Source organism: Dromaius novaehollandiae, chromosome W (genome assembly GCF_036370855.1).
Source record: "Dromaius novaehollandiae isolate bDroNov1 chromosome W, bDroNov1.hap1, whole genome shotgun sequence".
In the NCBI taxonomy this organism is placed as follows: Eukaryota; Metazoa; Chordata; class Aves; order Casuariiformes; family Dromaiidae; genus Dromaius; species Dromaius novaehollandiae.
The window spans coordinates 47,161,779-47,179,837 of NC_088130.1; the positions used below are offsets into that span (position 1 = coordinate 47,161,779).

At 35.6% G+C, this 18,059-nt stretch overlaps 1 protein-coding gene across 12 annotated transcripts in view; it reads right to left on the reverse strand.

The window, feature by feature from the left end:
- ERBIN (erbb2 interacting protein) overlaps window positions 1-18,059 on the reverse strand; it is a 114,314-nt gene that overhangs the window by 61,951 nt on the left and 34,304 nt on the right. For all 12 annotated transcript variants that reach the window (XM_064500154.1, XM_064500152.1, XM_064500153.1 and 9 more), the window contains 3 exons: window positions 12,527-12,583; window positions 3,357-3,554; window positions 211-328 (listed from right to left, as the gene is read on the reverse strand). In XM_064500154.1, coding sequence (XP_064356224.1) covers window positions 211-328; window positions 3,357-3,545 — 307 coding nt within the window. In that variant the 5' untranslated portion in view covers window positions 3,546-3,554; window positions 12,527-12,583. The remainder of the gene's footprint in view (window positions 1-210; window positions 329-3,356; window positions 3,555-12,526; window positions 12,584-18,059) is intronic.

Here is an 18,059-nt window from a genome sequence, read left to right on the forward strand (position 1 = left end):
CAAACCAATTAATTTGGTAGGTACAACAAACAACGAATACTACAAACAGACCATAAAAGAGAACCTTTCATGTGAAGCAATGATTTAGACCAGCAATTTAAAATTTACTAGATTTAGAGTCTCTAAAAATAATACTTTCACTTCTACATTTATACAGTCATGTTGATTTGCCTTTTAAGCAACCCCAATAGATTAAGTGAAGTGACTTACCATTCTTGCTGACATCCAGTTCCCTGAGATTAATGAGATTTGCGATGGATGCTGGCAATGTAGTTAGATCATTGTCTGGCAAACTCAGCTTGTGCAGAGACTGACAGTTAAAAAGTTGCTATTGAAACAAAGAAAAGAGTGAATGTGACTTACTCCTAGTTTCCTCTGTATATCTTTTGTTATTAATCCCCTTAAACGTCTGACCTCAAAGCTTGAAGGCCAGACTGTTCAGAGTCTTTCACTGCAGAAACTCCATTTGACAATTAGTTTACTCAAAATGAATTAAGTTTACAATGCTTAGGAAAGCAAAAAACTGTAAACGGCCACAGCAAACCAGTAGCTATGTTCAGCACTTCCTACAAATTCCTTCCAGTATCACAGAAACTGTGAACTGCAGTTATACATAGTACAAAGTATTTTCCATAAAAAATAGTTTAGATGATACCCAGAAGTTAAAGTTTATTGGGGGGGGGGGGGCACAAAAAACAGATGAACAAACCCATTTTTAAAAGTCAAATCATTTTGGAACATAATATTTGAGTAGGGACCGATCTTTTCTAACAGAAGTTAGTTTTATTCCATTTTATCTTCCAAAAAGTTTCTATTACCCTACCATAGTTCCTAACTCAAGTTACTAAAATCCAACAAAATTCTGATGAAAACTAGTGTAAGTTTTATTTAAGGAGACAGAAACCTGTCCACAATAGCCCCTGTACGTATTTATTATAAGAATTTATATAGTATCAGCTTAGGGGAGATCTCTTCCTATATGCAAGGTATATCTCGAAATTCTTACCCAAAAGCTTTACAAATTGACAATGTAAGACCAGTAATATTACTGGGATAGAAGGAAAAATAGGAAGTTTCCAGACAGCACATAATAAATATCTGCAAGAAAGTGGTTAAAAAGGTTAACCTGAGTAATTTATGTTCAAACAGTTGTGGGTATATAAAGTTTCTTCCCCCAACAATTTTGTGTGAGATTGGGGGTGATTAAAAACCCACAGACCATTTCAGTGATCAGGCTGACAAGACAGCCCAACAAACAGTTATGTTGTCCCATACAAAGGGTACCAAATTGCAAAACAGTTTTTCTTGTTGTTTTTGTTTAAGTGTTACAGAACTTCTCTGGTAGACTTTATGCTTCCAACTAGTTTTAAGATTACAATTTCTACCAACTATATAAAAAAATTGTTTTACTATGTCTTTACTACTCCCTAATCTCTCTGCTCGTTTTCTTTATGGTGCTTGAATTGCTATGTTTTGGCTTTCTCAGGATGGTCAAAAATGGGAAGGGTAGCAAAAAATAACTACCAAAATGACCCAAAAGCTGAAGAGGATGCTTTACCAAAAATACTTAAATATTAACTTCTCAAAAATAAGACTATAAAGATGACTTATTATAACATACAAATACATTAATATGAAGTGAGTGTACAGTATTATAGGTCCCTTCAGTCCAGCAGAGAAAAGCAAAAGAGATTGAAATCCAAATGTTGAAACAGTCTTTTTAATAGGGAGGAGAACTTAATTTTGAAATAGGCCAAGGCAAGTAAGACTGACCACCTCTCAATTTATTCACATATCGAAACTGGATTTCATACAGGAGCTGACTAATGAAATCAAATGGCACATAACAAAAAAAGAAGACCAAGCAAACTACTTAACAGCTTTTTCTGGTCTAAAACTCCAACACACATTCATTTGATCATGACACTACAGGCCATCTCCTCTTTTAAGATTAATTTTTTTTTTAAATAGAATTTTCTGGTTGGAAAGACATCATTTTCTTAATTCTTGTTATTTGGGCAATAAATTAGAAATTTACCACAGGAAGAGTTCAGAAGATTTAATTTTTTTGGCTAACAAAAGTAGTATTTTATACTGTTTTTTTATGTGTGTAATATTCTTTGTTACAAAGACAATGCAAAGAGAAACAGGAATGAAGTTTTGTAATTATCTGAAAAACAATACAAAGCTAACACAAGGCCTTAACAAGCAAACTGTTAAAAATTAAAATGTCTAAATCTAGTACAAAGAAACAGACTGTTTGGGAAGAGACATGATAGAGTGATGAAAAGTCTAAACTATAACTGACTTTGTCAACAACATCCAGTTTCAACTCATATGTTTTTAGCCTATTCACTATATGGGTATGGATTTTCATAGATGGTTTTTCAGGTGCATTTAAGGGTGGATTTTCAAAAGCACTCAGCTGGTTTAACTCATCTTCACCAGAATCCAGATCTTTGATCAATTAAGTTATTGCACTGAAATTGCTTTATTTCTTTATTAGTTTCAACTATCTTTACTTCCAAAAAATCTAGAACAGCAAAACATAACAAACATTCTAAAAATCTAACAAAGCATTCCACAGTCATCCTGCATGGCAGTGAAGACTAGTACACAATTATGATCAATCAGTCTTAAATATTAATTACTAACCTAATTCTATCAAGATAGGATCTAGTAATGTAACGTCTATTGCAATGGTCATCTTGTACTTCTCGAAAGTCTCCCTGACACAAATTTTCATTCCTTTCTCTAGTATACTGTTAATTCAATGCAGTTTGTCTTCCAATTTCAGAACTAACAATAAATATTGATTTAAGATGTAATCAAACTGATATTCCAGCTCTCCAGTTTATGAACTTAATACTTCAAAAACTCACTGTACCAAAGTAGAAAGTGGGACTTCAAGTACATAAATGCTTTGGACTGCAGCTGTCTTCTGTGGGGCACTGAGATTTGAACAAGACATTAATCTTGCTTGTATTGTCTTCATATGTTATTGGAGATTCAAAATAACACCACAATTTGTTGCATATAGTTAGTCAGTATCAGCAGACACTGCTACAGAAGTAAGTTATCCTACCTCTTCTGCTTTGCACCATCTTCTATTCTTGGGGTGGATCAGTTACTTGAGCAGTTTCTTTCCAAACCAGTACAGGAAACTGGTCCAGCTAAAATTAATAAATACTCTTTCTCCCAGGACTGTTTCTTCTGGGACCAAAATCAACTTAAAAGCATTTGGCAAATTGCAGCCTGAAAGCTGAAACGGGAAGCTAGGCACTATCAGGTCCTACCAATGCTGATGAAGTAACAGAGTTAATACGCATCACAAATAGGAAAATCATGCAACACACCTTTGGAAGCTCTTCAATCTGATTAGCATCTAAATAGAGTTCCTCCAAGGTCTTTTCAAAAGTGAAAATCTCCTTAGGCACCTGTTCCAGGCTGCAGTGAGAATAATCAAGAGTAGTGACTGTTTCTTCCTCTCCACGCAGACAGCGGCATGGCACCAGCCGCACAAACAAATTCCGCTTTGTTGTCATTTTCAGGCACTGTAAAGCAGAAATGGGTGAATTTAAAAACTTACAAGACAGTTTCAGAAATACCTAATAGGGCATTTTCTCAAGCTTCCCATGGCTGGTAAATACTTAAAGTGTGCGAGTGTGCACATGTGTGTGCATGCATGCACACGCACACAGTATATACACATACGGTATATATGTATAATGTATATGCATACATATGCATGTGTATACGCACATGTATGCATGTGTGTGTGTATATATATATATATATGTATATACACATACGTGTGTGTGTGTGTGTGTGTGTATAAACACTTCAACACACAATTGTATTAAACATGGTTTAATACACCTACAAACTCTACTGGATTCAGTCAAAATTTAGCCTGTAACTTGTCATCTGCCAGCACAGCACTAGATTGCACAGAAGCAGAGAGTTTTGAATCAGCAGTTCTGAAATGTCAGTCCTATGTTCACGACATATCTTCTTATCCCTACCTTTATGAAGGTTATCAGATAGCATTTTTGCTTAATGTAATAAAATCCACCTTCTAAGGAGCATTACAATTTAGCTAGAAAAAAGTTAAATTTAAGTAATGAGTAAGATAAAATTCATATATCTTAATTTTAAATACCTCATTTAAAGACAGAATATAACACAGAGAACCAATGTGGTTTCCACAAGCTTATCCAACTACAGTTTAAAAGGAATGATTTCCAAGCCCTCAGGTAAAGAAGTTACTTCAATTCCATGCAATACCATTCAGTCTGGAAAACTTCAGCAAATCACACTGTTCACACTGGAACTAATTAAATTTCATTTGCTATGGAGATGCATCTTTTTTCCCTCTAAATTCAATCATTGCTATGATATTCCCCTCTGCCTTACGTGGCTCCTGTAATATTCGTACTCAGCAGAAGACAGCAAGTATAAATGGTGCAACCTGGCTAGCTGATTACTGTCCAGTGTACACCAGCCATGTTCTACCTCTTCCTCTCAGCAAGAGCACAAGTTTGTGTCTCTCTCCCTTCTACAAAACTCAGAGAAATAATCATCTTACAAAATGTCACCTCAGTTTCAAGCTTAGCGTAAACCAGCTGACAGACTCAAAAGCTTTTGAGGAAGAACCAATATACACAGATAGGCAGTATGATCATGCAAGCTTCATTTTCTCAGGAAACCAGGCTAAAACACACACATTTTTTCCAAAACACCATTGAATAATTACTTTTTCAGCTCAAAGAGCCAACATTCCAGATTAAGATATGGAGATTTAAAACAAAAAAACCCTCATTTTTGGAAATGCAAAATTTGTATTCCATCTTTGAGATTGGTGACAGGAAACATTCCTCTCTGAACACCAAAAAGACCTTTCAGACACGTTTAGCAGACCATGCTTGAACACACAGAGTATGGCTTAAACATACAGGTAGAGATACACACATCTATCTATCTTCTTCTGGCCAGTTGCCTTAAGCAGAAAAGTCCTAATGAAGCAAAGAAAGGATGTACTAAAGAAGAAAGTCTAGCATTATAACCAAAGACAGGAAAAGTTGAGGTTGCACAGAGTATAAGCTTTTCTTACATTGCTTAAAACAAGAGCTTCCACATGGATAGTTTGATAGATGTAGAAAAGATGGAAGGGAAAGCACAGTATAGCATTGTTTCTCTTCCCACAAAACCAGGAACTCTAGCAAGGAGACAAATGTTAGTTTCATACTATAGCACAGCATCAGACAGACAATCTGAAAAAAACAAAATGAAATGATGCAAGTTAACTTTGCAGATGTACAACACTTATAGTTTATCTTTCCCCGTCACTGAATACATCCAAATTTTTAAGAACTAGATCTACTAAAGAATTAGGAGGAGACAAACAGGAAGCAAACCACCACATCCCCCAAACCATTAAAGCCTTGACACAAGTTTACGTCAGGTTCAGTGTTCGCAGCCAAAAGAGGAAAATCAGCGTACCGATACAAGTATCTTACTTCCAGGAGTGGGGGATCATTCTCTACAGTCAGAAGCTTTTCTTTGTAATCATTAAAGGTTCAAAAGTAGGAAGGCCTAAGGGAGAAATCAGTTGTGTTCTGCTTGTAAAGACAACCTACCATGCTACAAAATTTAACGTTAGAAAATACCCAGTGGTTGGATTGATATGTCTGCTAATTATTAAAAAAAATCAGATTTCTACTTAATTTTTTTTTTGTGCCACACACCTTTTTTAGAATTTATGTAAGACATTTCATACTTCCTCCAAGTTTATCTGAGGATGACACCTAATCCAAGATGCCTGGCACCTCTAGGAAATTCAAAAATATATAGATGGTTTAAACTATACAGATGTCTATTTCAATTAAATATAGTCTTCACTCATTCATATACATTAACTGCAATACTACTACATAGGAAATTAATTCCACAACAGTTATATAAAATGGAACTAAGAACAACAACAAAATCTATTTATCCACCTACTTTCTGAACTCGAAAGGTAACAATGATTATGTGGACAGATATCTTTATTTATGTGTTACATATGTATCAGTCCATATATTAGAATATGTTTTAAGACTTTGAATGACTTAAGAGCACTTTAAAATTTGAGACATGATAAGCAAGGCTAAAACTGATCAAAGGGTAGCCTTATAGCACTTTTTGTTCAAGCAGGCCAAAATGTCAATTGCGCACGTACACACGCACACCCCAATGCTGAAAATGAGGGTTCACAACTTCACAGAAACTCCCCCCCACACACACAGACAACTGATCAAACAGATCACCAGAAGCATCTGCTACCAGCCTCTGATTAGATTACAGCTGTTAGCTGTTCATACTAGCAACCATTCAACCACTTCAGCAAGAATTTATAAAAAGTTTGACTGAAGTTTTATTGCTATTTGAGAATTGCCAGAATAGTTTGAAAAGATGCATAAGCCTATACTTAAATCTTTCAGGGTTTTAAAGTTTTGAGTTCAGTTCTTCTGCCCCCCCCTTTTTTTTTTAAAGTAATCTCCCATATTTCCCACACACTATTCTTGAAGACATGTCTTTCAAATAGCTATGCCTTTAAAACACCACACATGCTACATTTATTGTTAGAGCATCATTGCAAATGCGCTAGTTATTATGTAAACAAACCTTCAAGGCAGCTAACAGGTAGGAAGTGAAAGAGGTACAAGCAAAAATTCAAAATTAAGATTGGTCTGAGTCTCACTCACTTGCAGTTATAGTCTACCTTTTCCTAACCATTGTTATTTCCTTATTTTCCAGTGCTGATTGGCAGGTGCTGGCCACCTAATTATCTGTAAACTTGACACGTCTGTTTTTACAGACTGCATGCTATTTTACAACAACAAAGAAAATAGATAAACTATGCTTTCATCAAATGCTTCAATTGTTAAACTCTTCGTACATTTAATTTTATTACCAAAAAGTACTTTGCTATACTGGAAATTGCTCAATGGTATTTGGAACAAACCCATGTATTATATTGCTGATAACAGAAAGCCATTTATCAACCCTGTTAACTACAGACTGAATTTCACTGGTGATGTCAGCTAAAAAATACTGAAGTAACAACTTCTGTGTAACTATTACAATAGCCAGACAAAATTACTGAAGACTCTAGGGCAAAATAAATACTGTAATTCTACCAGACTGATGTAACAGCAATGGATAGTACCTGTAAGTGTTGAGACATCTTTACTGAATAGGAAAAAAAAAAAAAAAAAAAAAAAAAAAGTCCCTGGAAGCAGAAAAGCAAAGAATCAGTTTGAAAGGTCATGACCAATGAAAGAAAGTGAGACCAACAAGAAGCTTGGATACAAACTAAGTATTAATCCAGAAATACCACTCTTTCCTGGAACACATGGATGATTCCCTGAACACTCCCATCATGCAAGTACCAGGCAACCCAACAGCAGATCTACCAAAACCCCTGCTGAACCGCATGTCTAGCTATGTTTTGATGAATATTTAAAAAAAAAGGAACTCTGATCATTACAAGCAGAATCTAAGATGACAAGTTTTTTTCCTAACCTCTTAATTGGCTATAAAAGAAGTAGTACTTCTGAACAGAGTTAGTTTCAATGCATTGTTAGTCACTTGAATTTCCTGTCTGATGCTAACAGGATGTGACCGCTCACACTCTATGCTGGTGAACACACTTTTCCCCCGCCCCTCAAAAGGGTGTTTACCAGTCACATCTGCAGCAAAGCTGAAAATGAAACCAGCTATCAGATGTTTATACAGAAGGGAAAGGAGAGGAACTACACACAAGAGTGTCTGGTCAGGTTCCTTTCAGCCCACTTCAGTATCTACAATTTCAGAGTTGTGGAGTTGTGGATGTGTAAACACATGAAAGGGAATGACATAGGGGAGGAAAAAGCATGTACTGCAGCCTAACAAACACAAAGTTGTCTATTTGGCCAGGTGAGAGAAGCCCCAAAATATTCCTGTTGAAACAGAGAATTATGGAGAGAAGAAAAACATACTGTTTCTTAACAATCTTATGTAATACACTAAAAAAACAAAAGTTAACCACATCTATTCTTCTATATTAAAAAAACAACAAATGAAGGTTCCTATACTGGAAATAAAAATATATCAGTCTGTCTTTAGAGATGTTAATGGGTCTTTAAAGACATCACAGGTTTTTCTCTACAACTACAGAAAATGACCATTTACTGAATATCTGGTTTGCTGTTAAAGCCAACTCAAAACTCCTAGCACATTATAAAAGAATCTCCAGCAAATGACAGCAAATTCCAGTCCCATGGAACGTGGAGAAACTGTAAATGTCTTAGTACCTCAAGAAACTCCAACATCCTCTGCTCTTACAGGAAAGCAGTGACAGAATTATCCTTCATCTTCATTCTTTAATCTCAAAATGGCTTGGCATCTCTTTGCTCATCAGCAAATCATGTACTAAAGCTAAAAGGTTTTGGGGGTTTCTTTTGTTTCTCTTTTTAAGGTTTGGCTCAGGTTTCCTCCAAAAACAATCTACTCGTCTCAGAAAGGAATGGCGAGATTCTAATTTAACAGACAGCAGCCAGTATCCAGCAAGCCCCGACCTGGAAGACTGTTTCACCATAACCCTTCTTCTTGCCTTCTTTATGAAGGTGAAGTATGGCTCTCAAACCTGAAGGAAACTGAAGAGTAACTGAAACATCAGAAGGACATGGGATTGGAATTCTCTGGTTGTGCTTTCAAGACCTCAACGATGAGGATACAAAATTAAGGTTTTTCGGCCTCCTCCTGCCTCCCATCCAGGCTATTTGTTTCTGTCTCTACAACAAAAATCAACATCATTTTGAAAAAAGGATTGGTTATGTCCTTCATTTTACAAAAGAGACTAGCAAACACTCAGGCCAGTACAAACCAATGAATCCAAGGGCTGCAATTTGGGGAGAGAACAAGTAACCGGAAATGAAAGACTTCTGAAAAGGGTTTTCTGGAACAACACCATTTTAAAGTGAAACTACAGTCTGATTCTCCCTGCACCTGATATGAAAACAATGCTCAACTGTTCGGTGGCTGGATGCCGTCATGCAGACAGCGAACACCAAAACAAACATCATACTCAGTCACATGTAATATTCACAGCAAATGAAGGAAAGGCCATTTCTCATGAAACAACAATGGTGAATAGTAACAACAGATGGAGGAACATGATATGTTTTAGTAAATACAGTAAATAGAATCAATTGTTTAATACAAAAATTAAAAGGAATCTCATTACATACATATGTATGTATATTTATATACATACACACATATGTATGTAGGTAACCCACAACAACAATAAGCAGCAGACCACCACCACACTGAACTCCAAGCGGCAGGTCAGCAAGATAATTTCAGTAACTTACAGAAGAGCAATGCTGAGTGTGAATTCTGTAGACAGCATTTGCTAAACTCACCAGTTTCTTGTATTCTATGAAGTAAATTCTTACTAGACTTGAATTTACTACTTTGTTTTATTTTAAAGATTCAAGATTCTTGATCAAACTAATTATAAAACCTCTTTACTTATTTCTAAGAGTGGTGATGGTATTGCTATTTTCTTGGTTCAACAATAGTGTTTTCTTGCTTTATTAAAACTAGAAACTATCTAACCAGGTTTCTTGCAAGTTAGTTGAGAAACTGGAAAATAACTATTCTAAAAAAACCTGAGGATTTATGACATGTCAAACCCACCGTTAGTATATCAAAAGGAATCTTTGGAATGCTTATTTCTATTTATTTTCATAATTATAACAAGGTAATCATATAACAATGAAGTCTTGGCTTTAACATACCAAAAAATTAACAACAAAACAGATTATCTTTGTAGAAAGAAATTAACAACAAAAATATTTTTAAACTGAGATAAGAAACAGAAAATGCTTGATAAATACCTGCAATAAGAAGATACTGTATCTTAAGCACAGGCTGTTACTGAAATGGAGTAATACTCAGTACTCTATTATATTCATAGACCAAGGCATTAGTAAGGCAGAGCTACGAGAGCACAAATCTGTAATTTAAGGTAGATCTACCACAGAAATATTTTTTTTTTAAAAAAAGGTAAGAAAAATTACAGTTTAAGTTTACAGTTATAAATAAAATATGTTCAGCTACCCAAGCAATTGTAATTCTGGTTTTTATACTAATACTACACAATAACATACAATGCTCATTGGCACTTGTATGGCCAAATCGCTCTCATTTGAGAAGCATATTAGAGTCATGTTCCCCCCCCCCGCCATTGACACTACACAGCACCACCCCAGGTTGTTATAACTTAGTTCTCACACATTTCCTTTTGCTCTTTTTCTAAAGGCAGCTCTGGAAACTAGCTTCCCTCTGGACAGCCAAACTATCAAAGTAAGTGCTACTACAATATCTCATCTGAAGAATGGTCTCTAATTGTATACCATTAACAATGCTGCTGAGATTAGTATTAGATCTGCGCTTCATTTCTGATGTTTGACTTGATTGCATATTCTCTGGATAAGCATTTGTAGTGTTACTAAGAGAACATTAAGAGGAATAAATTGATTAAAAAAAAAAAACATTGTGCTTGAGGGTCCCCCCCCCCCTTTCAAAAGATCAAAAAAGCTATATAAATTCAAGCATACTTACTATCACAATCTGACATTTAAACGAAACTGTAAGAACCCCTCCCACTTCAGGGTAATATTCAAAAACCTGAGCTTTTTTAAAAGCCATGATATTGATGTTTCTTTTTAATGGATAAATATTTTCTTTACAATATGGAACTGACAAATATTTGTTTGGTTTTGGAGTGTTTTGGGTTTCTTACTTTTGATTTTATACAGAACAGCCAGGAATATGAAATAGTCTCATTATCCCACTAGGATACTGAAGTGAACTCTGATCCCTATTCACCACCTTTTTATTTTTTTAAACATGCAGCACAAATAATCACAGCCACTGCTGTGCATCTATCCACTCATTTCAATATTAAATAACTCTGTTTTCTTTCATTGCTGCTGTAGAAAACATCTGTGGAAGCAAACAGGACAAGTCCTGACTTTCTACACAGAGAAAACGATGAAAATTAAATACACAGAGAAACCAGACTAAGAGATGGTAAGCCTGCTGGAAGAGCTATAAAACCTTATTAAACTGCTTTAGTCTTTTGAAGGATTATGCCTGTAGCTACTGTATGAGTAAATGCTGTGTATCACATACTGTCAACATGTACTCAAGCAGAAAGAAAGAAATGCTGTCTTAATTCCACCAGTTATTACAACATAGTCAAGAGATGAACCAGTAAAGGGAAATGAAAAGGAAAGAGGCACTGGTAGTAATTTGCCCATAGGAAGCTACAATCCTTATGGAGCAGTAAGCACAGCTGAGGCAATGCAGTGGTTTCTTAACCTAGGAGAGCATGCCAAAGCACACACAAGCCTACAGCACTGCAGGCTACATCAAAGGCAAGAGAGAGAGCGAGCATGTGTACATGCTTACCTCTCCTTAAATGAGCAATGTTACGCGTTGGTTGTAGCAAGGCCAGATAAAAGATTCAGAAGACTGTGTATGTTTTACACTGATATTTTATAATTAGTCTTTAAATTACAGTGACTGATGTGTCAATATTTATTAGCTTTTCCACAATTTGAACAGCACTATTAATAACCTCAGAACAGATGGAAGCTGCTATCATAGTTCCTTTAGCTTTATTTTTTTTGTTTGTTTGTTTGTTTGTTTTTTGGAAGACACTCCACAGAAGTTTAAATAGAAGACAAAATACTCTTTTGGGCATTCTTTTTATTCATGAGAAATACTTGCTTATAGAATTCCTTACAATATGCAGCAAAAGCAGCATCTGCACTGGCATCATTAAAAAAAGAAAAAAGCTGATTCTCAAAATGTATTTCTTTTCCATAAAGCTTTGAAAAGAAAACTGAAATTTATTTGGCTTCTTAATACTTTTGAGACTCTTAAGTATGATCTTAAACTAAAGAACATTAATAAACCAAAAAGAAGAGAGAAATGACATGGTATCATGTCCCCCTGGGCTTTAGATCTACAAAAGAGAAAGAAGGACAGTAAGAGGCCCAACAAGTATTGAAAGCATTCTTTCAAACGTCTTTTATCCATGTTTTTTGAAAGTGTGCTTATATTCCCTAGGAACTAAAGAAACATGTTTATGTTAAAAAGCAGTACAAAGTGTTAATGCTTCACAAGTCAAAATGTTTAATAATGGACATTAAGCCTTAAAACAGTTATTTTCCAGTTATCCTGCAACTCATTTCCTACGTTCCCCTTTCTACACGTATACAATTACATATAAATATGCATCATTCACTTGACTTATATCAACAGATATTTGCAACTATAAAAGCTGGCTTCAGAACAACATGAAAGCTTATGTAGAATAAAATCCAAGTATTTGAGTTGATTATGGCAACATATAAATCAAAAGAGGATTTATATTTTAATATATTGTTCAGCTGGTCCAAAAGGAAGAAAATATGGTACTTACCACTGTGTTACTTTTTTCTCCCTGCTGCTTCTTCCCTGAGCTTTCAAACCCAACATTCTGTTTAAGAAAATGGTACAAAAATTTTAGTCAGTCCTATTCCTATTGGATAAGAATAAACTCATTTTGTTGTATTAGATATATTCATTTTGCAGAGGGTTTGTTTTTAAAAAAAAAAGATAGATGCACATGTATGAATAGTAGTATGAACATTTCAGAGAACTCAAAAGACTTTCAAAACCATAAAAAATATATCTGGGGGAAAACTATTGTGTGTGTAATATATAGTACAGAGCAACATCACTTTTTAACCTACTTCAGTTTTGATTTCTTAGCATTCTGTCAACCCAGTTATTTCATTTCTACTCCACATTTAACTGCTGTATTTATTAAATCTCATTTATATCAAACAATTCTGCATATAATTCTTAAGACATTTAAGGAAAAAATACATCAGAAATTAGCAAAACATTACAAGAGCACACTTCACCCATGAACTTATCATTAACAATTATTTAGAAAGTCACAACACGTTTAACAAGGCACATCAAATAATGCTATCTTTACTGAATTAAAACAATTAAACAAACAAAACACATTCAACAGATCTCAACTGGACACATTCAGAATTATTGGCTGGGCATGTAAGAAAGGATAAATTCGATCTACAACAAAAAAGTAGCACATATCTTATGGTCAGATAGATCATCTAACTGAGCAGGAAGTCACATACAACAGTTAAGGAGTCAAGTCAGATGGGGAATAATTTTTCAAATTTGTAGTACCTAGACAAAAATACAGTTGGTGAGAGTGCAGGTAGTAACTTCATTCAAAGAAAGGATTTACCCACGAATAGAATAATATTCACTTCCAATAAAGAGACTTCAAAAGTAGAATCAGCCTGTCATAAAAAGAATCATAAATGTGTCCTTAAAATAAGAATAAAAGTAATTCTGAGACAGGATTCAAAATTGTTGCAGAAGCAGTGAAAGTTACTTGGTTTGGGGAAAGGAGCAATGGACCATACCATCACAGGATTAACTCCTTCGGAAGGCAAAATTAACACATCAGGATTACACTGGAACTGACTTTCACATGTTGCATGTTTATTCCTCATTTCAGCAGTTAGCGGTGCCAATTTATACATTCATACCAAATAGATTCCAAAGCACTCTAGTGGATAAACATATTCAGTTATTTTCAATAGAAGGACAACCAGAATATGCAAGCAGCAAGGGAAAAAAAGTAATAAAGGTAAAGCCTCAAGCCTTAGAAGCTTTTCAGCAGGAAACCCCAATCAGTTTAGCCAGTCCAGAAATACAGAACAGGAACAGTCAAGACAATTAGAAAACAAATATATATATATAAATATATATATAAATATATATATAAATATATATATAAATATATATATAAATATATATATAAATATATATATAAATAGCAAGGATCAAATCTGAGTCTGAAACCTGGGATCTTAGGAAGAGTCTATGTCGAATTGCCATGGCTGCATGCTTCTTTACTTTCACATTATGCTTTGCTACTACTGAAATAATACTTAATCCTTACAAAAGGTATTTAGAGGCTTTGTACATAAGATCACAAATGGAAGAACTGCAGGTTTGCAATAGGTCTGCTAGGATAAACAGAATTAATCCAGAGAGTGCCATAGCGCTGGGCCTGATGTAGCGGGAGGACAATCAAGAGGATTCTGCCTCCGGAAAGAGAAAGGCGTACAGTCAAGACTTTGCAGGCAGAGCTTTCACACTAGAAAAAGGATCAGAGAAATAGGTAGCCCTGTAATAATTACAAAAGCAATAAACAAAAGAGATTATTTTTGCATCATTTCCTGACACCTATTAAGCCTGCTCTGTTGAAATGCCCAGGAGAATAAGTTTCAGTGGTAGGAGCCATTACCAAATTATGAAGTGTTCACAGACTTCAGAAACAAGCAGAAGAAACTCATTTGGTTCCAACTGTCCAGAGAAGATAATACAGCAATTGGGACGCTATCTTCAAGTCAAGTCTGTATTTCACAGAGCACAAAATGACAACACAGAGGAGTTGCAGCTTGCCTAGAACTAGTGATGTGCAGGTCAAGAGTAGAATTTCAATCAACTTGGTATCTACAGAGATCTATTACCCTCTATCCTTCAAATTTCATTAAAAACAACCCCGAGAATTTTGTTTTATAAGAACAGTTTTTACATCATAAAAGCTCATGTTTTAAAACTGAGTAATTAAAAGATGCATCAAAAACACAGAAGTCAAGGACAAAGCAGAACACATCTGGGACAACTGGAACACTGGCTTCCCCAGGATTTTGCTTCAGCTTTAGCTCAGTCTTGGATGAATTTCTAAGCTACTGTAACTGAAAACTGGAATACATAATCTTGCACAATGGACAGCTTCTGCATAAAAATGTTCAAATAAAGCTACAACAGAGTACAAGGAACTGCATCTTATCTAGAAAATTAAAGTTTGTGTAATGAGGATAATTTAGCACTAACCTACGTTTTAGCAATAAAAGGCTACTAGTATTTCTAGGATCAGTCAATTCTTAGCATCTACAGCAAATGCAATCAGTTTTCTTGTGTCATGCAACTAGAAGTAGTGGCTCTGTATGAACACTTTTTTATGGCACTCAGGTTGTCACCAGCTGGTTCTTAAGCAATTACCTTAGATACACATACACCCTATGACTGTATACATAAGGAATCTGCCATTGCTTAAATTTAAGTTTCCAAATGAAGGAAGCTAGTTCACAGCTAGGGAGTAGGGTACTTTTATTTGCATTTAAGTGTGAGGTTTAATCTGGAAAATATAGGAAAAATTACTAGATGAGGCACATACATGTCAATGCATATATCTGTACAGGACAATGTCAAATAAATGCACTGCAAGTAAAATACATTAAGTGCTAGTTTCCTCAACAAATGATCTTTTTGGTATCCTGCAACAGGATCTCAACTAGCTCAGAAGAAAGGTCACTTTCCAATTTATTTTGCAGATATGGTAACAGATACTTTAGATGATTAGCAATAAAGTACCTTCAAGAAAAAAAAAACACTAATTAAATCTTATTTAACCCTGCTCTAGTACATGACATGAACTGCATCTGATTGCATGGAATCTCAAAATCTGTTAGCTTCCTCCAAGTAAAAAGGCACGGCATAAGAACGTTAGCAATCAGGTTAAAGTACTGGGAGAGCACATGGGGGAATTATCATGTGTCCTCACCCTGGTCTTACTCTTCTTTGGGTACTACCCAAATGCTGTTAGAAGCAAGATACCTGCCAGATGGACTGCTGATCTGCACCAGTGCAGCTGTTCTTACCATTTCACTGTATCCTGTAAGCTGTTCACATCTTTATCTCATTTCCAACTTGCCACTGGTTTTAAGACTAGTGAAGCCTGCAGTTCACTCAACATCTTTCTTACTACAATTTTCATATAGATGTATTTCACCTCAAATCTTTGTCATTCCTTGAACTGCTCACTGGAGCACTTCGAAGGGATATTGATGCACTCAGAACACTAGTGGCAAACTTGCACACAACAGATCAGGAAACAGGATAGTATTTCATTAAGCTAAATGGCAATGAATAATGACCAGGCACTTTTCCTTTCTCTGTTTCTAATTAAAAAATGGGGGGGGGGGGGGGGGTCCACCTCATTTATGCTGTTCATATAAGGAAGAGCTGGAAAGAAATACCTCAAAATTGCTAGTTTGGGAGTCATTTCAGTGACCCTGCAGCCCCTGACAATCACTCCACATTTTAAGTAGTCAAAACAATCTGTTATTTCATTAAATAATTCCAGGTGAATATTCCAGGACCAGGATTATCTATGCTTGGCCTTATATATCCACTCATATTCAATGACAAAGACAGTATGTCTACCTAACAAGACTTCAGAGATCTGACCAAGTGCAGCAGTTCTTGCTAATACTGCAAATCACTACAGAGGAACACACACATGAACTTTTGGAGTACAGACCAGGAGGATGAGAGGTTCCAAAGACAACCAAGAAAGTGCAACTGAATGCTCTACTAGTATTACTTTCCTCAATGAGACTTGATTCACTGCACAAGAATACCTATAACCAAGTAATAGTTAAAAAAAATTGCTGCAAAAAATTCCTTGCTACACTACAGTAAGTTTCCATATACTAATCACGAAAATCTCTACCTAAAAACCTATTTCTAGGACTTGAGTGAATTATCATCTGAAGTACTACAGAAGGATAAATTTATAAACTTGGGTGATTTATGCACTACATCAGGTTAGATTAAAACTGGCAGAATACTTCCAGTAAATGTCAGGAGAGTATATACAGAGATGCACGTAATCATTTCATGTACTACAATTAAAGTTGTTGTTAACGGTTACTGGCAAGATTTTTGTTCAATCACATGATGTGCTACATAGGCAAGAAATTTTTACTGTACAGTGAGGTAGTGTTGGAGAAAACAAAACAAAACATGATCTTTAGTGAGGAAATACAAGATAAATATAGCTGGCAAAAATATTTATCTCTACATAGTATGCTTTTTGAAATCGAACAGACTTATCACACTTAAGATAGAAGGGTCTTCTGTAGACCAAAGTCAGCTTAGTTATTATCAGATTCCTACATTTGGGTGGTGGGAAGAGGGAGAGGAAGGAAGGAGGAGCAGGGATATAGGGAGGTTTCAGAGACCATTATCAAGAAAGAGTACATCATGTTCTTTCTGGAAGCAGATGTCACTGTCCCTTACTGTTTCTTGTTACTTTGGTGTTTGAATCAAGGCCAGACATTTAGAGCCTGTAGAGCAGGGCAACAATCTCTGCTGAGCAGATTGTCTGATTAAGAACATCTGATACAAGCTCCAGGAGCTGCACGGTCCTTCTCCTGGTCTTGGTTGGAGTCTAAGACATCTAATTGTGATATGTTGCCTTAAGCAGCATGAGACTGACCTACTTGAAGATTTGGTCCTTCCTTGTACTATGCTGTCACAGCTGTTGACAGACAGGATCCTTCACTGCATGAAGCGGACAGCTAATGGAGCATTCTCCATGAGTACACCAAGATTCACATTTGCTTCCAGCATGGCCCAAAATAACCCGCATTTAGCAACACTGTTGGTATGCTACAGGGGACATCCATCCGAGAAGTGTTCTGCCAAGGGATGTGGTATGCTTCTCAACAATAATGGAATGGAAAGAAACTTCTGTAGGATGCTGCCTGGCTGAACTGCTATATGAATTATTATTTTAGAGCTTTACTATTTTGCCAGGGCATCTAGAATTCTGTGAGAGGCATTATTATCTTAAAACTGAATGAAATGCGTAGTGCCCAGCATAATGAATTTTTATTCAATACTTACAATACTGTAACAGCACTTTTGGACAAGATGGTTAAGAAAATAACACACATTCATACCTTCATGTATGCAAGAAAAACAGGTCTATTTAACTTTGTCATCAATTGCTTTTTCTTGGGGAAGCTGGTAAACAAAGAAAGGTCTCCAAACTGATTTCCAAGGCATAAACA